We start from the raw sequence: 26,401 nt of genomic DNA, 5'->3' as shown, positions 1-26,401 counted from the left end.
CTTTTTCAACTTAGGAGCACATGTGCTCCTTGGGAAAAAAGTTAGCGTCAAGCCCTGCATCACCTGCAGGGGGAATGGATAGTTCTGCAAAGGCTGATGATGCCATACAGAATGCTTTGTATCTTGCCTCATTTACATTTTGAGCAGCTGACCGATCATTCAGGTGGCATACATATTTGCAAAGTATTGCAAAAATTGACTGATCCAAGTTGAAGCTACTACCCAGATTTTTAAAGGCTTGCACTAGTTGAGTCAAATGAATGAATGATCTGTACTGTCAGTCCCTCCAGAAAATCTTGCGATCGCAATAATTAGCTGTTCAGAGACTACTGTAGTAGGTTTCTCAAAAAATACCAAGAAGGGGCACCACATTTTGTAGAATTTATTCTCTGATCCCCAGATAGTGTATCGGATCTTCTCTAGATTCATGCAGAACATTATTTCTCTAAGCCAATGTGAGAGGGAAGGAGGAGCAGAATCCTTCCATTTAAGTGAGATAGTTCAAGCCAATAATGAAGCAAAAGCCAGAACGCTGAGTTTAGCTTTAGGCAAACCCAAGTCTGGAGCAATTCCAAAAATTGCAGTCAGTGGATTTGGCTCAATTTGGTGGTGAAGGGTTTCTGATATTGTTTGAAAAACGGATGTCCAAAAGAGGGACATGTCCAATACATGTGATGGAATGAGGCAGGTGTACTTTTACATTTGTCACATGTAGGGTCGACATCAGAGTACGTTCGAGCTAATTTGGTTTTTGATATGTGGATGCGATGCACTACTCTAAATTGCAAAAGTGTGTGTTGGGAGCACATAGTATAAGCGTGTATCCAATCAAGTACTGAGTCCCATATGTCCTCTGTAAAAGTATAATTTCGGTCTTGTTCCCAAGCCATTCTTATAGCCGCCATTGAGGAGCAGTGTAGTTTGGAAATAAGGTTGTATAGGTTAGATATAGTACCTTTAGATGTAGGGTTGACAGAGAGAAAAATATCGAGGATTGGCTGGGGGTTTATAAGGAAATTGAGGTGTTAAGCGCTGTATGTAATTCCTAACTTGTAAAAATCTAAAAAAAAGTGGGTTCTGGCAATACCAAAGGTTTCTGTCAGTTGAGAAAAACTAGTAAAATGATTATCAATATAAAGATCATCAAAGCATTTCAGACCTTTCTTGTGCCAGATTTTAAATGTGCCATCTGCCACTGAAGGAGCAAATAGATGGTTAGCTGCAATTGGACTTTCAAGTGTGAATAACTGCAGTCCAAAGCTTCTCCTAAATTGGGCCCAAATTAGCAAGGAATGTTTTACTACTGGGTTACTCTTGGGGATACTTGAAGCAAGTGGAAGTGCTGCGTCTAGGTAAGGAAGCAGGGCTACTAGCACAGACCTCCATTGTTACCCAGGCAGGACAAGAGGGTTCAAGATGGAAATGTACCCAGTACATCAAACACTAAATATGTGCTGCCCAGTAATAGTACTGGAAATTAGGCAGAGCCATTCCCCTGCCTCCTTGGGTCTTTGAAGAAATGCTTTCTGTAACAGTGGGTGCTTACCATTAGGGATGTCCCGATCCAGCTTTTTCCACTTCTGATCCGATACTGATATTACAGCCTTGAGTTCTGGCCGATACCGATACCGATCTGATCCAAGCGCGTATTATACATATTCACTTATTTTGTTGTCAGTCATGTTGGAAAAGGTTTGATCAAGCAATATTACACTAACAAGAACAACTACTTAATCGGGTTAGTTAGAATGATGCACAACAGTTGGTATGAGAAACTGACCCGTTTATTGTTAACAGGGTTAAATAAACAAACTTTAAACTTGAACATTAACATTAAATAAAAAATATAGCTGGTTTGCTTTGGCTGCTTTGGCCCCTTAATAAATAGAAAATAAATCAACACAAGAAATCTTTAAAATGTCTAACACTGAAATTAAAATAGCAGCAAGACTCCACACACTTGTGCTTTGGCCCCCTAATAAACAAAAAATAGATTAACACCACAAGACATCGTTTTTTGGTTTTGTTTTTTTTTCTACTTGTCTGCATTGGTCTTCATAGCTTAGCGCCACAAAAGGGTGTAAGCTTCTTGTGAAGACTGATGCACTGTTAATCTTGCAGTCAAGTATTTTATACCCATAATGCGTGGTTGTGTCAAGACATCGTTGACATGAGGGGACCTGAGGGGACAAAAAACCACACACAATATTGTACAACTGTTTAAACAAGCAATAGTCCATCCATGGCTCCAGTTTCACTAACTGTGCCCAAAACAATGCCATAAGTGCTCTTTACTTAAACAGTAAGAGTGTAAACCAAATAAAAATATCACTCTCAAAAAACCAGAGCAGAAAACAAATAGTTAACTAAATTGACCGCTACTCTTCCTACCCTCCATGTGTGTCTGCCATCTGCATGCTGGCCTGGTTGATTGATAGTAAGAGCTGGAGCAGATAACTGGAATGGACTGCTTGAATCACGGAGCGCTGGGCTGGTCAGAAAACCTGGATCGGAGTTCTTGGATCAGCATTTTTCCATGCAGTCCGATCCGATGCACGTTTTTTGCTAATATCGGCGGCCGATACCGATCCGAATATCGGATCGGGACATCCCTACTTACCATTCCAAATATAAGCTATCATTAAAGAGTCAAGGGCCCTAAAAATAAAGATTTTGGGATAAGAATGGGGAGACACTGAAATAGATATAGGAACTTTGGAAGCAGTGTCATTTTAATTGAATTTATTCTTCCAATCAGGGACAAAGACAGAGGAGACCATTTAGATAGAATCCATTTTGCCTGATCAAATAGAGTGTGATTGAAATAAGTTTTTAAATTCTCTAGTGACACATATTCCAAGATAGCTGAAGTGATCTTTCACCACCTTCAATGGGAGATCCGTATAATTAAGTTTGAGAGCTTCTTTATTAATGGGGAATAGTTCGCTTTTATTTAAGTTGAGTTTATATCCTGAAAACTGACTGAAAAGCTCCAAAACAATGAGGGCTTCTTGAAAAGAAGTGGCTGGCTCTGAGACGAACAAAAGTAAGTCGTCCGCATACAAGGAGTCCTTATGTTCGACTCCTCCCCTCCATATGCCCTGTATCCGCCTATTGCTACGCAAGGCAATCACAAGAGGCTCAATGGCAATCGCGAAAAGGAGTGGGCTAAGTGGGCAACCCTGCCGGGTCCCACGGTGTAAATCAAAATATTCTGAGTAATGGCTATTGGTCAAAACAGAGGCTGAAGGACATGAGTACAGTATTCTGATCCAGGAAGAGAAGACAGGACCGAAACCAAATTTTTCAAGTGTTGTAAAAAGGTAGTTCCACTCTACTCTATCGAATGCCTTCTCAGCATCCATAGAGGCAAGGCACTCTGGGTCAACATGTTTTGTGGAATATAAAATGTTAAATAATCGACGGATATTGTAAAACGAATGCCGTCCTTTTATAAATCCAGTTCGATCGGGAGATATTACAGAAGGAAGAATATCCTCCAATCTATGGGCCAACACTTTGGCAAGGATCTTTACATCTGTGTAGTGATATTGGTCTGTAAGAAGCACAGTCTAGTAGGTCTTTGTCTTTTTTAAGCAACAGGGAGATACAGGCCTGGTTAAATGAAGGAGGGAGTGCACATGAGTTGAAGGTGTCAGAGAACACTAAGCATATAAAGGGGGTCAGTTCAGCAGAGAATTACAAAAAAAAAAAAAAAATCTGATGGGAGCCCATCTGGGCCAGGTGATTTACCCGACTGCATAGATGATATCGCTGCCGAAATTTCCTCCTGGGTGACGGGCGCATCAAGGTTATTTCTCTGGTCTTGAGAAAGGGACGTTAAGTCAAGGTTATTAAAGAAGTTTTCCATGACATTTAAGTCTGTTGTACAATCTCAAGTATATAAGTTTGAGTAGAAGGTTCTAAACTTGTCACTGATCAATTTCTGCTCGGATGTTATACATCCATTATCTGATCGTACACCCGCAATAAGTTGCTTTGCTCTCAACCAACGCAGCTGATTGGCCAGGAGTTTGCCCGTTTTTTCACCATGTTCATAATAGTTACTTTCACTCCGAAGTAAATGACTTTCAACTAGGTGAGAAGAAAGAAGATTAAATTCTGTCTGAAGTTTCAAACGTTCCTTGTATAGTTCAGGAGAGTCTGAATTCGCATATTGTCTATCTATGTTTAAAATCCAGTTAGCAATGTCAATCTGACACTGCTTTTTATATGCTGCAAATGATATGATTTCCCCTGTTAAATAGGCTTTCATGGCTTCCCAAACTGTTCTATTGGACACATCTGGTGTTTTGTTGATGCTTAAAAATGTTTTAATATGTGTAGAAATGTATGTGAGAAAGCTCTCGTCCGTAAGCAACAATGGATCTAGTCTCCAGTACCTCCTTGCATACTCAGCATCTGAAAAAGCCAGTACAAGAATCAGGGGAGCGTGATCTGAAATAATAATACCTTCATAACTGCATGATTTAAGGTTTGAGATTAATTTATTGTCTAAAAAGAAATAATCAATTCAAGTATAGGTGTGGTGGACACAGTCACTCAGACTGGAAACAGTCTTGCCTTGTATTATTAATAATGACCAAACAGGATTTATTACTGGCAGAAATTCACATAGTAATATGAGGAGGCTTCTCAATGTTATTCAGCTGTCCCAATCTATGAAACTTGACTGTATAGTCGTTAGTCTGGACACAGAGAAGGCCTTTGATCGGGTCGAATGGCCATATCTCTTTTCTACTTTGGAGACACTAGGCCTAGGTGAAGCATTTCTTAGCTGGGTGAAACTATTATATGACAACCCATTGTCAGCTGTACTAACCAATGGCAAGAGATCGCCTTATTTCCAGCTGGGTCGGGGTACTAGACAGGGGTGCCCTCTGTCCCCATTACTATTTGCAATTGCTATTGAGCCTTTGGCAGAGGCTATCAGGCGAGCACCCTCTATCTCAGGTATCTCAGTTGGTGAAAAAACTCACAAAATATCTTTGTATGCTGACGATGTTCTCCTGTTTCTCACCAAGCCAGAAGTTTCAATACCAGCAGTGCTAGACCTGATTGGTTGCTTCAGTCAATTTTCAGGTTACAAAATTAATTTTTCAAAATCAGAAGCATTTCCTTAGGTGGTCTCTGCCACACAAATATATCACCCCCTCTATCTTGCCCATTCAGATGGACACCACAGGGCTTTACATATTTAGGTATTGCGATAACTCCATTCCTTCACCAATTATATGCGGCCAATTTTACACCTTTACTTAAACGTATATATGAGGACCTCGAAAGGTGGACTTCCTTGCCACTATCCATGTTAGGCAGGTCTTCATTACTTAAAATTAATATTTCACCTAAACTTCTGTATGTATTTCAGATGTTTCCAATCTTGCTCCCTAAAAAAGTGATCAAGGAACTGAACGGTCGATTTAGCGCATTTATATGAAACAGAAAAAGACCCCGTATGAGCTTAGCCAGACTTATGAAGCCATCCAAAATGATAATGAATCTACATGGCTGGACTTAGAGTCCTCACAGGTTGGCTATCCCTTGTGTGGTCTCCTGTTTGCTTCCGATCAAAAAAAGATTAAAAATTCTGTTGGTGACAACATGATTATAAATACAACTATTAAAGCTTGGAAGGATATAAAGAAATTGGAAGGTCTTGAGAGACAGTTGTCCTCCCTTTCACCGGTATGGGGTAACAGATTTTTGTCCTGGCACTAAGGACAGGGGCTTTGAGTTATGGAGAAGTAAAGGCATCTTTAATATTGGGCACCTATATGAAAAAAATGCAATGCTATCATTCAGTCAAGTGTGTAAAAAGTACAATCTTCCACAAAATGAGTTTTTTAGGTTTCTTGAGATACAGAGTTTTTTAAACAGTCAAAAAGACGCAGGGATCTGTTACCAACTCTCCCCATTAGAAAATCACTGCTGGCAAGAAGAAAGGTATTCTGGGTCTTTGATATTAGGCACTCCTTAAATATGACAAGGGTAAACCTGCTTTCATGAGCAGAGATTGGACTAATGATCTAAATATGGATGTTGACGAGGCGGTATGGAAACGGATATGGAGATCAGCAAACAACATCTCGGTCTGTAATAGGACAAGAGAAACCCAATTTAGACTTCTTCATCGTTTACAGATCACTCCCCAGTTTAGACACAAACTAGATAACAGTAAATCAGAATTGTGCACTAAGTGTAATGTCGAGGTAGGGAGTTTTATTCATTGTGTCTGGACTTGTAGATATATTGACAAATACTGGCAAGATGTAGAAAATCGACTACATTTAATTTTTGACATTAAACTTAAAAAAGATCCGGTGTGTCTACTGTTTGGACTGGCGGACACACAACTTAAAAGTGCACATTCCAAAAGACTCTTCTCTATTCTCACTTTTTGTGCAAGGAAGAACATATTGCTGAAGTGGATAGACTGTAAACCCCCCACAATAGCTGGATGGCATAAGGTTATTTTTGACATGTTGCCCATGGAATACTTAACATACAGGTCCAGATGTATGACTGAGGTTTTCTATGGAATCTGGTCCCCATTCCTGACTTATATTGGTTCAAGACTAGCTACCATTGTGTTGAAGGGCTTGGTGGACCATAAGTGAGAAAATACAGTATGGATCAACACATAGCGGGCTACCTGAATTACTATGCACTTGATGTTAATGATGCTGGTGTGGTGGAATGTAAAAACTGGATGCTGTCTTTGGGGGGATTCCCCCCATTCTTATTTTTATCATATATGATTCTTTTGTTTATGAATGATATGGCCCCTTCCCCTGTTGTTCTTGTTGTTATGGTTGTTTTTTGTCTAAGACAGCACTGTTTGTTTGTCTTTGTGGCTGTCTATGTTGGTTTGTGTTTATGTATATTTGGCTACTCATAATGACATGTTGTGTATGAGAAGGAACTGAAACGTCTTTATTTTTGTCACACATGGCATAACCTTCCATTCATGTCTTTCCAGCCTTTTACCCTATATTTGTATGTTGTTTTTGTTTATTAAAACATAAAAGACAAAAAAAAAAAATAAATAAAACTGGGTGTGCATGACTGGGGATATATCTCGTTTCTTGTTTTGATTCATTTCCCTTATTTTTTAAGTCTTTGAAATCTCTATATTCTTTTGTTATCTCCTAGTTATTAAGAAATTAATATTAGAAGAAGATTCTTTATTGTCCTTTCTCAGCACATTACATACATTGAAACGAAATTTGACCTCTGCATTTGACCCATCCTACTGTATACACTGGGAGCAGTGGGCAGCCACAGTGCAGCGTCGCAGAGTCGGTGCTACTTGCCCGATCGGGCATGTCTGCGCAGGGTCTGCTGGCCCGCCGGCTATTTTCACTTGCCCCGGGCATTCGGGCAACCGTTAATGTCGGACCCTGAATAGGCTCTTGTATTCCAGATCACCTTGTTTGCGCGCCTCTCTCATTACCGAGTCCTTCATCTGGTATCAACGGAAGCGAATGATAAAGGGACGCGGCCTGTCCCGAGGGCCGGGTTTGGGAGCGAGGCTGCGGCCACTGTTATGCTAGCTGCGCTACTAGCGTTATCCATGGAGCTCTCTGCTGCCGAGTCTTTTCTGGGTTGTTTCCTTGATTTAGACATATTTTCTGCAGTAGTATTGGTGCTGTTAGCAGTCGGACTTAGACAATCGACGTTGTAACGAGAAAAGAAGGGTTTGAAATGGTAAATGAAAAGCTCAAGGCAGGAGCTCAAGGACTGCACTCCTACTCCATGCTCTGCATACCGGAAGTCCCGAGGTCAAATAATGTCCTACTCTGCAAATTTAAATAAAACACGTAATTCCAAACTGCAGGAACTCTCTACTAGTATTAGTAAGTTAGAAGAAATAGCTAATTGCTCCTCTCCCAGTTTACTGAAACGCCGTGTTGATTTGCAGACTGAATTTGATCTTATCACAACCACTGATGCCGAGTGCCTTCTTTTACGCTCGCGCTCCATGTATTACGAGTATGGCAATAAGGCGAGCCGGCGCCTGGCTCACCAATTACGCCATCAGGCAGCCTCATGTATGATTACTCGGATGAAAGATTCCTCAGGCACTTTACACATGGACCCTACTACACTTAATTCTGTCTTCCATTCATTTTACTCCTCCCTATATCTGAATCCCCATCTGATCCCGCTGAAATTAACTCCTTTTTAGACCACCTGAATTTTCCTGTGATAAATTCAGTTGCTGCTAAAGAACTTGACTCTCCATTAATTGTCGAGGAAAATGATTCTGGCTATGAAAATTATGCAAAATAATAAAGCTCCCGGTCCTGACAGATTTCCAGTTGAATTTTTTAAGAGATTTCAATCTAAATTTGCTCCATTATTGCATTCTATATGGAATACCATCAACCCAGCTCCCTCCCTCCTACTTTAACCCTTAGATGCATGACCTACCAATACCTACACTCTTCCATAAGTGGGGTCAAAAATGACCCCAATTAGAATCAATGCGTTTTATGTGATAAACTTAAAAAAATATAAATATGATGATTTGTATTATATTTTGGTCAACAAAAGAATGATTTCATGTTTGACATGTTCATTTATCACTTTTTATTAACATTTTGACAACTAATGACATCACTGAATAATCAATGATAGTATAATAGGCTACCTAATAGGGCTGTCAACGAATATTCTAAATTCAAATTTGAAAAAAAATTGGACCTTCGAATGTGAAAATTGATATTCGATTGTGGAGAGAAAAAAAACACCACCGCAGCTGTCCTCTTTGCGAGTGGCCGTTGGCCTGGGCCGCTGCACTGAAAGCACTGCATAAGGCCACACCGCCCGCGGAGGTGCTGCGAAGCGCAGCGCACCGAAATTCTCGCACGAGCCGGAGCACTTCCGTTCACATCAGACGCGCATTTCTCCATGCTGGTCGACAAGCATTTCTGCTCCCAGCTGTTGTCTCCGTCACCCAGCTTGACACATTTGCTCGCAGCTCGCGCAGAAAATAGACCAGAGCCAGCCACGGAGCTGCGCAGCGGGGCGCGGCGCAGCCAGTGTGGAGGATGACACAATCGGTTAACATGGGCGCCGAAAGGAAACTGTCTCCGCTTCGAGGCTCTTCGCAGGGCTTCCGTGAGCGGTGTGGCCTGACGGGTCAGAGAGGGGGGGGCAAGCGAGAGGTCCGCGGTCGTTTCTAAAGTAATGTTATAGATAATTGTTTTATGTGTTTTAATGTGTAGGTATGTAAATGTTTTCAAAGACGTTTATGTTGAAATAAAAATACCTACAAGTAGTTATGTTTCCTTGTATTAATACATATACAAGTATGTTTCCTTGTATTAGTTTGCCCTCTTGTGGACATAATGCGAAAAAAAAAAATTCGAATGGTTCGAACCTATGAGTTATTTTTAGAAGGAATATTCAAATGTCATTTTTGAGCAATTTTGACAGCCCTACTACCTAACGGGTTAGATTTTATTACAAGGAAGCTATATCATAGTAAGTCTGCTTATCTCTACACAACAAATGCAGTAATGAACTACACACACACACACACACACACACTTACTAATGACATCATTCAATAATCAATAATAGCATAATAGGCTACCTAACATATGCACACGCACACACACAATAATGGTAAGATTTTATTACAAGGAAGCTATAAATAGCATAGTAAGGCTGCTTATCTCTACACAACAAATGCAGTAATGTTAGCTAACTAACATTACAGTACTAACATTACATAGTAGTTAGTTAACTAGTACCTACATTGTAGTTAGCTAACACTAGCTAACTTAGTTAGCTAGTGTTAGCTAACTACAAAGTAGGCTAATTTGATGACAATAATACAATACTTTATCACACAAAAGTCATGGATGTGGAAAATAAGTTCATATTTTATGGTTTTATAAAGGGCCGCCAACTGTTTTATAATGTCCGTACCCTCTAAAATATTATCTACAATGCATTGTTAAAAATGTGAAAATATAGTAGGCCTATCCTACCAACTGAGCTTGTGCGCACGGCAGGCTTGAGCGCATCCATCTGAGGCTGTGGATCAATGCCAAGTTTTACCACTTTATCACTATTCCCTCTAACTTGTACCTGTTCTTTCGTTATCTTTTGAATTTAATATGAATTATGGAACCGTTTTTGTCAACGTTTGTTTCCCCCGTTTTGTACAATAAATTATTGTTTAAAGTCTCAACAAGTTTCTTTTGGAGTACGTGACACAAGTGTGTTTTGAAAACGGCCGCGGACTGTCACCTGCTCAATGCATCTGTACCTTCAGATGCCATGACAGTAATAGCCAATAATGTCATATATCATTTACAGACCGATTTAACAGACGATCACTGCTGAACGACCCATAGGTCCATTTGCGGGTCCCGCGGGTTACAGGTTGACCCGCTCATCACTACTCAGCTCAGTCTATAAATGCTGTACACAACAGTAGACATTATATTCTATTCAGGCCGGCAGAACCAGCAGCGCATCGGCTCTACAGTGCACGGCACTGCTGATTAACCATTTTATTGCAGAGTGTCTGCCAGCAACCAATTACTTGCAGAGGCTTAATTACTTGCAGAGGCTTCCTACAACTTGTTTCAACGGTTCCAATTTAATCAGGAGACAAATTAAACAGGATGACTAGCCAATGTGAAAATCAAAAGAAAGCATAGTCTTTGAAACGAGTCTAGCCTGGCGTAAAACCGGAGAGAGCAGGCAGCACGGCCACAGCACGGCCACAGCACCCCCTTATCAGCCTTTCTAGGGCATAGAAATGGCAGACCGCGGATCTCCAACTGCATGCTCATGTTCTAGCTCCCACTTTGCGGCATGTTGTGGGCTTGAAGATCTGTTGTACGACACCGGCGCGCAACCAAAGACATCACGTAGCCTACACACAGCCAGGGGTGGGAGAAACAACAATAACAGTAGTTTGGCCCTATTTTTTTCACTCACCAGAGTGGCTGGTTAGGTGACTTCATTTACTGGCCAAAGGGTTAAAATTAGCGACTGCTAATTTTGATCCCTGGCTACACCCTTTAATTAAAATATTAATTAAAGAAAAATTGAAAATGCCTAACTTCAAAATGTATTGATGTATCCAGATTTTCGTGATAATCTTATATCAGTGATGTCCACAAATGATTCTGCCAAGGTCCTGGGGTGACTGGACTAATGGTCTGGGACACGTTATGTGAAAGTTTGAGAAAAAGTCTCAAATTTTGACATTTTTAGAGCAGAAGACCATGGAGCCAAAAAGCAGATGAATTGAGAGATTAATATGGTTAAAGAATTTTGACTCTAAGCTAAGCCATTTGAGATAATTGCGAAAATGTACAGCACTACCTTGAGTGTCACTTTTGTGCCTGAGTAGTGGGTGGAATTTGCAACCCACCGCCGATTCTGGTGAGTTTTCATTGCACCATTTTTGCTGCACAAAAACCTTTAGCAAAGAAGAAGACAAATGAAAGAAAATAACAAGAACAAAAACAACAGGGCTCCAGCAGTGAGTGTCGCTGCTTGGATCTTATCTGTTTCAGACCTCTTTTCTCCATTTCATGTGCTACTCTGACATGCAAATCTGCCCATGGATTAGGGGCTAAAAGTTTAGAGACTGGTCAGGGTTACTAATGTAGATCTTACAAAATAATGACACTGATACAGGCCGCGCGATCGATCTTAAGACTTAAGAGCACAGTTAAGAACGTCTTAGCTAAGAAGGGTCACTAAGATAAGAGTGTTTCCTAGATGAGTTCTTAATGCCCTGGATCGCTCTTAAGATCGCTCTTAAGAGGAGCTGTCCACTACCGTGGTGCTGAAACTAAATCAATTGATGTCAGGCAAATCGATCACCCACCACTTAATCGATGCATAAGTCACACACATTGTGCTACCTAAGCACTAATTCCCTGTTGCTCGTGTTTATGTGTGTTATAATAATTCTAATGAAAAACTAAGACGATAAATATTTGTTAATGACCTATTTTCATGACAAAAACAAGACTACAACTAAATAAGAAGTAGTCTTGGTAAGAGAATCATGAGGAAATGTATTATATTTAAACAAAAATATGAAAGACGGACGAAAGGACAAATGAACTTAAGGACCTGCATTGTATCCTGAACACACTGTATCCTTCTTGCATTCATCAACGTTTTGTCTCTGCTAATGATCATTTTAACATGACCAGTTCACGGAAGGACAAAATTGACAGATTTAAGGACTATATTAATCTACACCGAGAATCAGACAAAACGCCAGGTATAAACTATGAAAACACACAAGCAGCACGCTGACAGTTGTAAAAGAGTTAATATGACATGTATGTGCGGATGTGTGGAGACACACAGCTGCTACCCAACGCACTAATTCCCTGCTGCGCGTGTGTATATGTAATTACAGGTAGCAAATGTATCCAACAGGCGTATCCAAGTACACATCTGTTTACGCACAGCTGTTGGTTAATGCAGATATAAAATGACCTGTGGGTAGCTAGGTGCAGACATTACAGAATGGCAGAAGCAGGGCGCAAGCGGGCCAAGCGGTCACCTGCATTCACCCAAGAGGAGATGGCTATCCTGGTGGATGAAGTATGGCAGCAGTGGGACACACTCTTCGGCGGAACAAAAGGCAAAAGAAATTTAGTGGCCAAGAACCGCATTTGGCACACCATCACCAAAAAAATGGCTCCCTCCAGCCCCTGCGGCCTGCAGCCATGGTATCTACACGTGTGATGTGGCAATGCCTTTATATAGAGTAGCGGGTGGAGCGTGTTACGGCTGCAGGGCTGTGTGTGTGTGGATGGTTGTTTTTTCTTTCTTCTGCTGTCTCCAGGTTTGGCCCCTCCTCTTCTACTGCCAATGGCTGGTAACTGCTCACACCTGTGAGCCGTTACCCATCAGGCCCTGGGGCAGCATAAAAACCTTCACAGAGAGGCAGATTCTCCCTTTGGAGTCTCCCGAGACAGCCACTTGGTGAGCGGTGTGTATTCTTTGACCACTTCTAGAGGCGGTTGTGTGCCGGTTGTCAGTAAGATTACTCTTTTGGTGAAGAGTGTGTTATTCAGCACTATTTTGTAGATGGCTTGTCTGTCTGGTAATATCCGTGTTTTGTTGCCCTGTTTAGGCAGATCGGCCTCACCTTTTGGAGAGCTCGCTTTCAGTTGTCATAGAGACCTCTCTTGTGTTTTTTTGTCTATTATAAATAAACCCCCAAGTTTGTACCATCCATTTTCCTCTCATCCTTTTCATCCCGGTTCTTTTCATTGTGTTAAGTCAAGGACCGTAACATCCAGGATTGATTAGGAAAGTTGGAAATGTGTTTTCGGATGATTGTTGAGCCCTACGAATTGTGCTTTGTCTACAGTTGCTGTCACAGTGTGTTGATGTCTGGTTGTTGTCTTGCCATCACTGGTGATTAGACAGCTTCCACAGCCTAGTTAGGGGGTGGCCAGCTGGGCTGTTTCTGCCCTTCCAACGACACTCCGTTTGTTATTTTGCCTTTTTTATTTTTGAGATAATCCTGGGTGGGGACGTTGTTCCCTGGCGGGGCAGGCGTTTCAGGGTCTTGGCCATGGTCTTGGCCGCTGATGTTTTGCCTTTCAAATCGCCTCGAGCCCAGCACGCCTCAGAAGCTATACAGGTTATGTGTGAATTAGGCAGGAACTTGGGAAGTTTGTTTGTGGGGCTGGACGGGTGTGTTTGACGCCAGGCATCATTGACATTGTGTTGGCTGCTGGTGGATGTGTTGTGTGAGCTTAGCTGGAGTTTTGTGTGTAGTAGTAATCATGGTGGTGTTTGAGTTGGAGGCTAGTCAGCTAGGGAAGTGTAAAAAGTGTGACTTGTTTGATGTCGCTGCGCATTATGGCATTGCGGTCGCCACTTCTCTCAGAAAAGATGACTTAAGGACAGTGATTGTGGGCGACTTAGCAAGCCAGGGTGTTCTTGGCCTGCCCATTGATGCTCCGGGCGTGGGGGCTGAGGCTGTAGTGTCCCCAGGCGAAGGCAGCTCTGGTGTGGGGGAGCCCTCCGGGGTCTGGCCACCCTTCTCCCCAGGTGGGAGAGGCGATTGGGCCACCTGATTTGGCTGTTAATGTTACCCATGCTGGTGGGCGGGTGCGCCCAGATGAAAAGTCGTTCACAATGCCTCACTTTGATCCAGCATCTGTTGAGTCTTCTCCTGGCTTCCGGTTGGGTGCGCGGTTGAAGGTACGTTTGGCGCGTCTGCAGATGGAGAGGGAGGACAGGGAGAGGGAGTTTCAGCTCCGCGAGGAGTTAGAGCTGAAAAAGTTAGAAGCAGAAACAGCTATTAGGATGCGTGAGTTAGAGCTGCGGGAAACTACCACCAGCTCTCCTGCTACTGTCAGTGAGTTGAGCACTAAGTTTGATGTGAGTAAGAACATTTCACTGGTCCCCGTCTTCCGAGAGTCCGAGGTCAAGTCACATTTTGGTGCATTTGAGCGTATTGCGACTGCGTTACACTGGCCAAAGGAGGTGTGGGTAATACTGCTCCAGTGTAAACTATCAGGCAAGGCTCAGGAGGCACGTGCCTCACTCTCAGTGGAGGACAGCTTAGTGTATGACAAGGTGAAAGGTGCTATTCTGCGGGTGTACGTGTCGGTCCCTGAGGCTTACAGGCAGCGGTTTCGCAGTCTCAAGAAGGGCACAGGTCAGACATTCACTGATTTTGCACAGGAGAACGAACTGCTGTTTGACTGCTGGTGTGCTGCCTGTAAAGCTTATGACCTTGTCGCGGTGCGAGAACTCATGTTACTAGAGGAATTCAAGAGCTGTTTACCTGAGCGCACAGTGGTGTATCTAAATGAACAAAAATTAACCGCTCCGTAGCAGGCCGCTTCTCTGGCGGATGAATTTGCTCTCACACACAAGGTGATGTTTACAAAGCGCGACTCTACCACCCGTGATGCTCCTCAGAGACCAGGTGACCCACAGGCTACCCGCACCCCTGTAGCTATGTCAGGTGTAAAGAACAATGAGAAACAGTGTTTTTTCTGCCATAAGCCTGGTCACATTGTGGCTGAATGCATAATGTTGAAACGGAAACAGCTGGCAGCAGCTTTGAAGCAGCCGAAAGGGATGGGTCTGATTAAAACTGTGGCTCCCACTGGTCAGTGTGCTCTTCCGACAGAGCCAGATGAATGTTTCAAACCCTTCATTCTCACAGCTTATGTGTCTCTAACAGGCAAATCGGAAGACCAGCGCCCGGTCGTTGTGCTGCGAGATACTGGAGGCTCCCAGTCGTTCATCCTTTCTGGTATCCTGCCCTTGGGTGGAGAGTCTGCATGCAATGCCAGCACTGTGGTCAGGGGCATTGGGATGAGCTTTGTGCTGGCACCTCTCCATCATGTGCATATCAGTTCTAACCTTGTTTCTGTTTTTTTTCCCCAGTGGCTGTCCGCTCTTGCTTCCCGATCAATGGCATAGATTTCATCATGGGGAATGACATTGCAGGAGGCAAAGTCTGTCCTACCCCTGGAGTCGTGGACATTCCCATTCCAAAGTCCGAACATGATGAGCTGGCCCACCACCATCCCAACGTGTTCACATCCTGTGTTTTGACTCATGCCCAAGCCAAAGTGAAAGCTGAAGTTGACTTGTCTGACTCTCTGTTTGCTTCCGTCTTGTCTGAGGAAAACGTGCCACCCATTGAGTCTGTGACTGGCTCTCCTGCGGAACCAGGGTGTGTGAGTGCTGCCCCTGCTGCCTCCTTGCCGCTAACTCGTGCAGCACTCAAAGCCCAAAAGGATGATCGGTCATTAGCCAAGTGTTTTGCTGCAGCATGGTGACGGAAATGAGTACTGGGGTACTGTGTATCAAATTGTGATTCCCGGTGGCTGGCGGCAGCATGTGCTAGAGTTGGCACATGAGCAGGCATGGTCCAGCCATCTGGTGTCACACAAACCTATAATCATGTTCTGAAACATTTCTTCTGGCCAGGTATGAAAGCTGATGTGAGGCGTTTCTGTAAGACCTGCAATACCTGTCAGATTGTGGGAAAACCAAACCAGGTAGTGCCTCCAGCCTCTCTGCACCCTATTCCAGCTGTAGGTGAGCCCTTTACACGTCATCGTCGACTGCGTGGGCCCTTTGCCGGCAATCACTTTCTCCTAACTATCATGTGTGTTTCCACTCGGTTCCCTGAAGCAATTCCTCTAAAGGAAAATCACCGCACCCACCATCACCCAAGCTTTGACAAAATTCTTCACCACTTTTGGGTTGCCTAAGATTGTGCAAACGGATCAGGGCTCCAATTTTCTCTCAAAAATTTTCCAACAGACGCTGCAGTCCTTGGGTGTCACTCACTCAGTCAGTGTCCAGCATGTACCATCCGGAGTCCCAAGGTGCCCTTGAGAGGTGGCACCAGATGCTGAAGTCCATGTTGAGGAAGTACTGCCATGAAACTGATAGACACTGGGATGAAGGTGTGCCTTTTGTTCTTTTTGCTATTCGAGATGCCAGGCAGGAGTCTCTGGGGTTCAGCCCAGCTGAGTTGGTGTTTGGTCACAGTGTGCGTGGCCCAATGAAAGTATTAAAGGAGCAACTCATGTCTGTTTCAACTCCCAAAACTAACGTGCTGGATTTTGTCTCCCAGTGTAGGGAGTGGATACATCGTGCCTCCTCGCTGGCAAAGGAAGCCCTCTCATCGTCCCAGAGGGGCATGAAGAAACTGTTTGACAGAAAAACAGTGGAGCGCCAGTTTCAGCCTGGGGATCAGGTTTTGGTTTTATTGCCTGTGCCTGGTTCTGCCCTCACTGCACGTTTTTCAGGCCCCTATGCGGTGGATCGAAAAGTGTCTGAAACCGACTACGTCATCCACACTCCCGACTGAAGAAGGAAAAAACGTGTCTGCCATATCAACATGTTGAAATCTTATCATTCCAGAGCCGGTGCCCAGGGGGAGCAGGACAAAATCCTGGGACCTGCCGCCCTTGGTGATGTCTCCGTCTCTCTGGTTTGTGCAGGATCGTTGCCTGATGATGGGTTGGCTGCCCTAAGTGAAGGTCAGCAGTGTGGGAGGTTGACCAATTCTGAGTTTTTACAGAACGTTGAGTCACAGTTGTCCTACCTGCCTGGACCTTTCCTACCCCACTCTCTTTGGTGATGTGCCATCATGTACTAGTGTATTGAAACATGACATCAACGTTGGTGCGGCCACCCCTATAAAACAACATGCCTACCGGTGCCCTTTAGGTAAACGAGAGGTACTGAAGAAGGAAGTTGCATACTTTAGGGATGCACCGAAATGAAAATTTGTGGCCGAAGCCGAAGCCGAATAAAATTAAACGCTTGGCCGAATACCGTGGTTTAGTTTTTCATTAGTTTTTGCAGATGAACCCCCTCCAGATTAGTGTTGTCACGGTACCAAAATTGGGACCCACGGTACGATACCAGTGAAAATATCATGGTTCTGAGTAGTATCACGATACCACAGCGAAAATGAGGCAGATGTGCCTTTTGTCATTTATAAAAAGATAAATCACTTTTCTATAATACATCAATGATATTTCAATGGAATAAATTACTTATTGACTTATTCATACTTCAAAAACAGCATCAATAAGTGATTAACATAGGGGGGATCAAAATAAAATAAATAAATAAGATAAAAATCAACCAGCCACCCTCCTCCTCTGACAAATAAAGAGCAGTCCCTACAGTGCGGTGAGGTTTGTGGGCCGTTACCTGCCACAAAGAGAGAAATGTGAACGGCTCGTTTCTCCTCTGACACGTCACATACCTGTGTGCTGCCATGGCTCGGCTGTCCAGGTACTTTTGGGCAGTCATGACGCCAAGAAGAGGACATTATTGGAGCTGGACTTCTCCGTCGCCGGTAAACCTTATCTTGCGCCGCGGAGCACTATGGCCACCATATTTGACAGGAATACGTATTCCTATCTGTGTCTGTGACCCCCGTTCAACCCACAACCGGCGGGATTCGCCTTTCGTTTCTGCTGCTGGTTGAAATCTGTACTCGCACAGCGTGCTGAATGATTTATTTTGCTCGCACAAAACTATTTTTAGTCGCAAATGCGAGTGCGGTGACGGACGGAGTAAAATATCGCCACACTGCCAACATTTTACTCCGTCCATCACCGCACGCTGTTTGATTGCGTTATCAAAACACGCCGCTATTATTCGGCCTTGCTTTTCACTTATTCCACTGAATACCGAATGTGTGTTTTTTTGCAATACTGAATATTCGGTGCATCCCTAGCATACTTATTGGAAATGGCTTAGCAAAACCTAGGTGTAGCCCCTGGAGCTCCCCCTGCCTTCTAGCTCCCAAGTCTGACAGCACTCCTCGTTTCTGTACAGATTTTCGCAAGGTTAATACTGTAACTGTGCCAGACTCCTTCCCGCTACCTCGTATGGAGGATAGTATTGACAGCATCGGACCTGCTGTGTTCATCACCAAGCTAGACTTGCTTAAAGGATACTGGCAGGTTCCTCTAACCTCTAGAGCGTCAGATATATCTGCCTTTGTAACACCTGATCACTTTTTGCAGCACACTGTCATGGCTTTTGGCATGAGAAATGCACCTGCCACTTTCCAGCGCTTGATGCACATGGTGTTAGGGGATGTACCCCATTGTAACGTGTACCTGGATGATGTGGTAGTCTACTCCTACACCTGGAAGGAACATCTCCATAGTCTGGCTGTGATGTTTAGCCGGCTTGCTGAGGCTTCACTGACACTCAACCTTGCCAAGTGTGAGTTTGGGAGGGCCACTGTTACTTACTTGGGGAAGCAAGTAGGGCATGGTCAGGTCATGGTTTTGGATGCAAAAGTGAACGCGGTACTGTCCTATCCGGTGCCTACTACCAGATGTGAGCTCCTCCGTTTCCTAGGAATGACTGGGTATTATAGATGTTTCTGTCGGAACTTCTCAGTGGTAGTGGCTCCACTGACCAAGTTGTATAGTTCAGCCATCCCATTTGTGTGGACTGAAGAGTGCGAAGGTGCTTTTAATGCTGCCAAGTCTCTCCTCTGCAGTGCTCCTGTCCTGGCCGCTCCTAACTTCTCTCTTCCCTTCAAGTTAGAGGTGGATGCCAGTGCCTCTGGAGCAGGTGCAGTACTCCTGCAGGATGGTGTGAGCCACCTGGTGTGTTACTACTCTGTCAAGTTCAAGCAGCACCAACTGAACTACTCCACCATCGAAAAGGAAACCGTAGCCATGCTCCTTGCCCTCCAGCATTTTCAAGTGTATGTTGGTTCCAGCCCTTCACCTGTAACAGTGTACACAGACCATAACTCTCTTGTCTTTCTGTCTCAGTTGTATAACCACAACCAGCAGCTGATGCGCTTGGCTCTACTGGTATAGGGGTTCAACCCTGAGATAAAGCACAAGAAGGGAGTGGACAATGTGGTTGCGGACGCTCTCTCTCGAGGGTGAGCTCGCCCATACTACAGCTGCGACCTAGCATCTAAGAAAGTGGGTGGGTGTGTAAGTATAGTGACAGGATGGTTGTGTTAATTGTTTGTGACTGTTTGTGATTTGACTGCTATATGGTGACTGCGTGGCAAACATGATGTTTGCATTTACGGGAGGGGGTGTTACGGCTGCAGGGCTGTGTGTGTGTGTGTGGATGGTTGTTTTTTCTTTCTTCTGCTGTCTCCAGGTTTGGCCCCTCCCCTCCTACTGCCACTGGCTGGTAACGGCTCACACCTGTGAGCCGTTACCCATCAGGCCCTGGGGCAGCATAAAAACCTTCACAGAGAGGCACATTCTCCCCTTGGAGTCTTCCGAGACAGCCACTTGGTGATCGGTGTGTATTCTTTGACCACTTCTAGAGGCGGTTGTGTGCCGGTTGTCGGTAAGATTACTCTTTTGGTGACTCTTCTGTCCGCAAGGACAGGGAAAGCGCAGGCAGCCACGAGAAGGAGTGATTTGCACGTTGCTCTTGTTCTAACTGTTCAAAACTGTTCTATAAACTGATACAGCTGTAACGAATGTACCAGGTGTCTTTTATTTTGTTAGCTTTTATTTTTTATTAAGTTTAAAGGACAAGTGCACTTACATTGATCACTTCCATGAAATAAAACTAGAAATTGGAAAATAGGAAAATAATTTACAAAATTGTTCAAATAAAATTAGGGAACTGATCACACATGTATTGTTTCTGTGTGTTTTTATATCTATTGTTGCATTAATTTGCAAGTATGCTTTTAATGAAGCTGACATGTCATGACAGTCAAGCACCCCCCTGGTGGTCGAGACTGAAGGTTGCAGCGCTCTTCATTGGGACTAATCTCAAAAACAATAGAATGTAATGGCTAGGTGTACTACATCTGTGTTCAAGTGTGTTATTGTTGAAAACAATAATTCTGACTTTATAAAACCACTTTTTGTAATATATATCAATCTTTTGATCATCTGCCACAATAATGTAATGAATTTAAATGAAAATACCTCAAGTTGAGGGCTTTTCTCAGCAATTTTGAGATGAGATTAAAAAAGAGATTAATTAGATCAATTAATTACAGATCATAATTAATTAATCTCTCCATTTTTTTAATCTCTTGACAGCACTAATTTTAGATGCCTTAATTCAAACAGAAGATAGGACATGGTATAGCCTGTACGATTTAATCAAATGCCCCCCATAGTCAACCAATAGTTCTGCAATCAAATGAGGCTCCAGTTGTAACCACCTGTAACCGTCTCAGCAGATCAACGGCTTTCTATGATGTCTGATTTAGTCAAAGGTAGGCTGTATAGTTATTACATTTCCCACATAGTAGACTATTGTTCAGGTAAAGATGTTAGTCATTTGCTGTGCCCAGGATGTAGAGTTGGTTTAACCACCTGGTCGTAGTACACCATCGCCTCCTTGTGGTCCGTGAAGGACATAGTTTTGTTGGCAAATGTTACGATCAGCTTGCAAGGAAATAGTAACCCATACCACATTTGCATCCCGCAGGCGCGCCCGAACCTTGTTGAATAATGCTCTTCTTTTGACCAAATCAGCTGTAAGGTCCGGGTAGATGTGTATTCTCTTGCCGTGAAACATCAGATTGCCAGACTCTCCTGCCAAGCGCATGATGAGCCTCTTCCTCTCCAGGCTAAACAGCCGTGCAATCATACACCGCGACTTGCCATCCTCCGGACGGGGACCCGTGTGGTGTGCTATGTTAATAAGCGGTAGAGATCCCAGCCTGTCAGCACCAAACACCTCGCATAACAGGGAGTTCATGAAAGCAGTAGGATTGCCTTTCTCGCAGTCTTCAGGTAGCCCCAGCACTCTGATATTAAAATTGCAGCTGTGTGTTTCAATCTGTTCAATTTTCTGTTTCAGTGACACATTCTCCGATTGTGTATAAGCAAGCTTTTGCTCTATATCAGCCAGTCGGCGTTCCATCTCGTTAGCGGCTGCCTCCAGGTTTTTTACTTTAGTTATATTAGAAGCCATATCACTGCAAAGTGAGTCCAGGGATTCTTGAATTGGCTTCAGTTTCAGATCAAATGCAGAGCCGATTTCTTCCCATATGACCTCTCTGACAATAGATGCAAGTTCTTGGCAGTCCACATTACTTTTAGACATTGTTTGGTTACTTCTTAGATTTCACAGTTCTCTGGCCATACTATTGCATCGGTTGATTGTAACAATCAGCAGACAGCAGGTCCGCTGATTGCAATCTCAAGTGAGTTTAACTTCAGTGCGCTTGCAAGGTCACTCAAGTTATGTGAACCAAAAAAAAAAAAGGAAAAGAAAAAAAGTCCTCTTTATATTTAGCTTTGTTCATCGTGTTTGCAAAAATCCTCCTTACTTTCAAAAACTTAATTGTTTGGAGCAGAAGTCGTGCCTGCACGTTCAGTCCATGCTACCGGAACAGGAAGTCCTGTGAACTTCTTTTAACAGGGGGGTATTCCATCAACATAGCTAAGAATATCCAGACTAAGGTGTAATCTTGAAGTTTGACTAAATGCCAACTCCCAATCTAGCGCCAGCCCGTTCCATCAAGTGAAATCAGCTGGCTCCAACTGACGCTAATTCAAACCTCACCTGTTAAGCCTCAACTCATGCAAAAATGTCAAAAAGCAAAGGAAAGGAGCGAGCTGAGGCTTTTTCTGTGGCGGAGCAAACGCTCCTTATGGAAGTGTATGAGGACTATAAGGACATAATTACGAAAAAAGGCAATACTGCAGCAATTAATAAAGCAAGGGAGGTGGTGTGGCGGAATATTGCCAACAGGCTAAATGCATGAGTGACAAAGAAAATTCAGCATTTCAGCATAATATCATGTTCTATAAATCCCTCATCAAAGGGACAAAATATATGTAGATAAGAACACCTATTAAATTTAACAATTCAAGTATGCCTAATGAAATTCACTAAATGTGTAAATTAATATTAGTGATAGACTATTTATCACATTTATCTACTGATTCCTATGTACATTTCAGATGATGCATTTAATCAAACTATTTCATGTCAGTCATCACATTTATCACATAATTGATTGTAGATTATGACATTTCCGAAATGATCAGTTTATAGGAAATAGTCACATGACATTTATCTATTGATTATAGAAAATGACATTTAGCAAATCCATCAATTCAGCGGAGATGAGGAAACCTATAAAGTGAATGCAGGTGATAGTGAATCAATTACCTATTCCTCATCATTTGGGAGTCAGCTGTAAGCTCTATCCCTGATTATATCAAAATAAGGAAAATCCCCTTAAACGTATGGGATGTGCTATAGGATGAGGAACAGACAAACCACAATGGTGTGTGCCCCGTTTTAATTTGGTTGCTTTGTCATGGTTAATTCATAAATAGAAAAGATAACCATATGTTAATGTGATCATCTCAAGCCCTATGCATGATTTGATTTGATTTTGATTTGATTTTATTAATTCATGCTCACAGTGGAACCGAGGGTTCACTGAAAAAAAATGCAGAATTTTACATATCTAGTTAAAAAATGTATGGTGATGCTAGAAATAATCAAAATGAATAGAAAATACACCCTTTTTACCTCTCTGCAAACAGTTGCCTTACTTAGCTTCTCAGCATCACCAACACTATACAGGAATGTACCGCTAGCAAAGAACCTCAGTGCAATACAGACTGACTGCACAGTGGTCAGAGACTGGCTGCAGCCTGTGACCTTTATAATGTGTGGTTCCAGCAAACTGCATAGATACACTATGCTTTGCCTGCTGAACCGGAGTCCATCTGTATCAATGGGTTGGTCCTGTCCTGGAAGACCCTTGGGGCTGGTGGTGGTTGGAAGGCCCACTGAACAATGTGGGCCTCCTCATCAACGGGATCCTCAATGAAGGGGCACGCCATTATTTCCTAATTTACTCTCTCTTGCTCTGTCTCTGTGTCTCTCTGGGTGTGTCCCTCTCCTTCTCTGGCTGTTGTCAGTTGACCTTAATTGGCTGTGAATTTGCTAGCCAATTGGAAACACAGTGGGGTGGGGATGGGAGGGCAATCACATATTCATGTACAATCTTTTTTTTAATGCCTCAGTTTTGTTTTATTAAATTGATTTTGGCTTTACTGTTGTAAGTGGGTTTTTTTTAAATTATCTTACTTTTATTACATTTTAATTTGTTTTTTAATAGTTAATTTTTTTGATTAATTATGTTATATATTTTATGATCTACATATTATTTTATCATTACATGACAGTTGTGAGTGTGTAAAAGCACTGGCAGAACTGTCTTTTAGGTGTCTGTTCTTGTCTATTGAATATTTTTTGATCATAGATGGAGCTAATCCTCACCTTAATCCTGTTACAGACCAGGACTGCCCGGCAGCATAAGTTACCATGGTTACTAGGCTGAGATTCAGGTTAACCACCTTGATGGAACGGAGTTGTGGCTCATTTTGATGGAATGGAAACCGGAGTTTAGCTCGATGTATCAGGCTTAGCCAGAACCATGGTTTCCACGGTTACCAATGCGAGGCTAATCTCAGCCACTTTGATGGAACAGAACTCTGGCTTACATTAGCCAGACTTGGCCATTTAAGTCTGGATTTGCCTTTAGCCTGCTTGATGGAATACCCCCCTGCTCTGCTGTGGATAAATACATGCCGTAACAATAACAGGGGACTTTAGCCATGAATCAGCTTGCAACTGAACATGTAGCCCACCTCGTAAAATACCGGGATATATATTGTGCCATTCAGCCTGAAAATCCTGGGATATGATTTTTTGTCCATATCACCCAGTCCTAAGAAACATCACTATTTTAAGCTTAGATCTGGTTATTTTTTTCTGCAGAAATAAATGTGTCCAAGGATAATCAGTAATTTCAAAATCCAATGATAATTTCTGTTTTCACAGTTTATGGCTATGAAAAATGGTGTCATTTTGCTGATTAAAATATTTGCAGTAAAATAAATACAAAATTCAACCATTTAAATTTGTTTGCTCCTCCGCTAAGCCAAAATAAAAAACATAAGTCCCTGCCCAGTGCTTAAAAAATGATTTGACATGCCTCCCCGTTTTTGCACCACCCCTTCCCCACTCATACATAACAAACAGTCACTAAACTAATACTAAACATGGATTCAAATCACATGGACGCACATTAATACGCTTGTCCGAGATGACCCAGGCCTGCACAGAATCGATCACTGCTGATTGCTGCACAATTCATGCCCATTAGATTTGTGTCCAACTTCATCCTGACTTGCTCTAATGTCATGCACAGGTAGACAACAATAGATAACCTAAAGTGCAACATACACCGCCGCCGGCGCGGCGCTGTGGCCGTCAAGGGCCGCCCCCAACACACACTGGCAGCGGCGCGCAGCGGCACCGTCGACGTGTATTTCCCACCCCAGCCCGCTAGGTGGCTGTACCTACACTAGTCGCCAACGGTTGCCAACTGCTAGTAACGGAAGAAGAAGAGGAAAAACTTTGAGGCAACAACAACTTGGATTTCACGGGTGAGTTTCTTATCTTAGTCGTCTTATTAAAATTTTGAAACAACCGGAGTTGATACTACGGCAGCCGAGACGTACTTTAAAGGCTTTTCTCGCAGTGCCGCCATGAGCGCCGGCCGCGCTGGAAATAGAGCAGTGGGCTGAAGCAGAGTGTGGGTTGGTTCATAGAATATAATGGAGGCGGGCGTTTTGACGCGCGGCGTACGGCGGCGGTGTGTGTTGCACTTCACAAGAGCGATGCGGCCGCAGTTCTTAGAGCCAGGTGCTGCAGTTGCTCTCCACCATCTGCAAGACCCAGGGCAACACCCGATTCTCACCTGCTCTAACAGCTGATTGGTTTAGATGTTGACTCAACAATATGACATTTTTGATAAACTTTTTATTTTTGTTGAATTAGAGAGATCGTGGTTTGATTTGTCTGATTTGACTGCTGTGACTTAAGACTGAAGGCTGCTGAAAACTGTCGATTTGACCCGATGTGACCGTGGCTTTTGTCACCGCCTCCTGGCCGTTTTCCAGGCGAGGCGCAGTTCATACCAAACAAGCCTAATAACTGACATTATGTAACCTCACCAAGTGATAATTATCGCTTCTAAGCAGGATTTCGCAATGCCATTTGGTCTAGATCATCACAGAGAGACTACTTTTTAGCGTGACTTCACCTGTGTGGCTGCTCTTAAACAAACCAGCAGCATCTCATGACATGAGACGGAAGTTAGTTCAATAGAAAGTTAGGGGGTCTGCATAAATCCTATCAACACATTTTCCCAGCCAAAGCAAACCTTAGAGCGTCACTTCAACAAATTAGCATCATCAGTGCAGGGAGCACGGATAATAAATCCTCACTGCTTGCTTTGACTCTATAAACAGATTTACTGCTGTTCTGCGTTTACACACACTTGTTGACTGCGCAGTTGGCCAATGTCCAAAGCCATTTCGAAACACTTGAAATCATCGTGGCTAACTTTACCTTGTTGTAGTGGACCTCGGGCTGGGTGCTGGGTGCAGGGATGGCGGCCGCAGAGTAGTGACACACCAGCGGTCGGTTTAGTTTGGTAATGGCCCGGGACAGCACGGTACGGAGCATGATAGATGTTGCAGCACGACAAACACAACCCGAAATGTGATCTCAGCCTCCGAACTTGGACTGTGCGGACCTGACTGTGCTCCTCGCGGACTTTAGTCATACGTATTATGACGTATTGCGTCATCACGTAAAGTCTGCGAGGCCGAGAATGGCACTTAACCGCAAAGAATAAGCCGTTAGATGACTCATTCCTGTGGCTACTGTGCGTCAACGTCGCCGCCATCTTGGGGAGGTCACGGCCGGCTGGCTAGTACTGTGTATGGAGATAAGTCTTCAGCAAACTTGGCGTGCTCACTCAAAAGTCTCAAAGTGTAGGTTAATTGGGTGCCGGTGTCCAAAAAATTACAGCAAA

General features: G+C 43.3%; 1 protein-coding gene across 2 annotated transcripts in view; it reads right to left on the bottom strand.

Annotated features, from left to right (window-relative positions):
- The window catches only part of LOC117264679 (aldehyde dehydrogenase, mitochondrial-like), a 93,317-nt gene extending 67,158 nt beyond the window's left edge, over positions 1 to 26,159 (bottom strand). Inside the window, exon 1 of one of the 2 annotated variants that reach the window (XM_078172035.1) lies at positions 25,933 to 26,159. In XM_078172035.1, the coding sequence (XP_078028161.1) occupies positions 25,933 to 26,049 (117 nt within the window). In that variant the 5' untranslated portion in view covers positions 26,050 to 26,159. The remainder of the gene's footprint in view (positions 1 to 25,932) is intronic. The other variant, XM_033638835.2, reaches the window with a different exon arrangement.
- Between the last annotated feature and the right edge of the window lie 242 nt (positions 26,160 to 26,401).

This window comes from Epinephelus lanceolatus, chromosome 10, assembly GCF_041903045.1.
Source record: "Epinephelus lanceolatus isolate andai-2023 chromosome 10, ASM4190304v1, whole genome shotgun sequence".
In the NCBI taxonomy this organism is placed as follows: Eukaryota; Metazoa; Chordata; class Actinopteri; order Perciformes; family Serranidae; genus Epinephelus; species Epinephelus lanceolatus.
The sequence above is the reverse complement of the archived record's forward strand: the minus strand, read 5'-3'. Positions and strand labels throughout refer to the sequence as shown.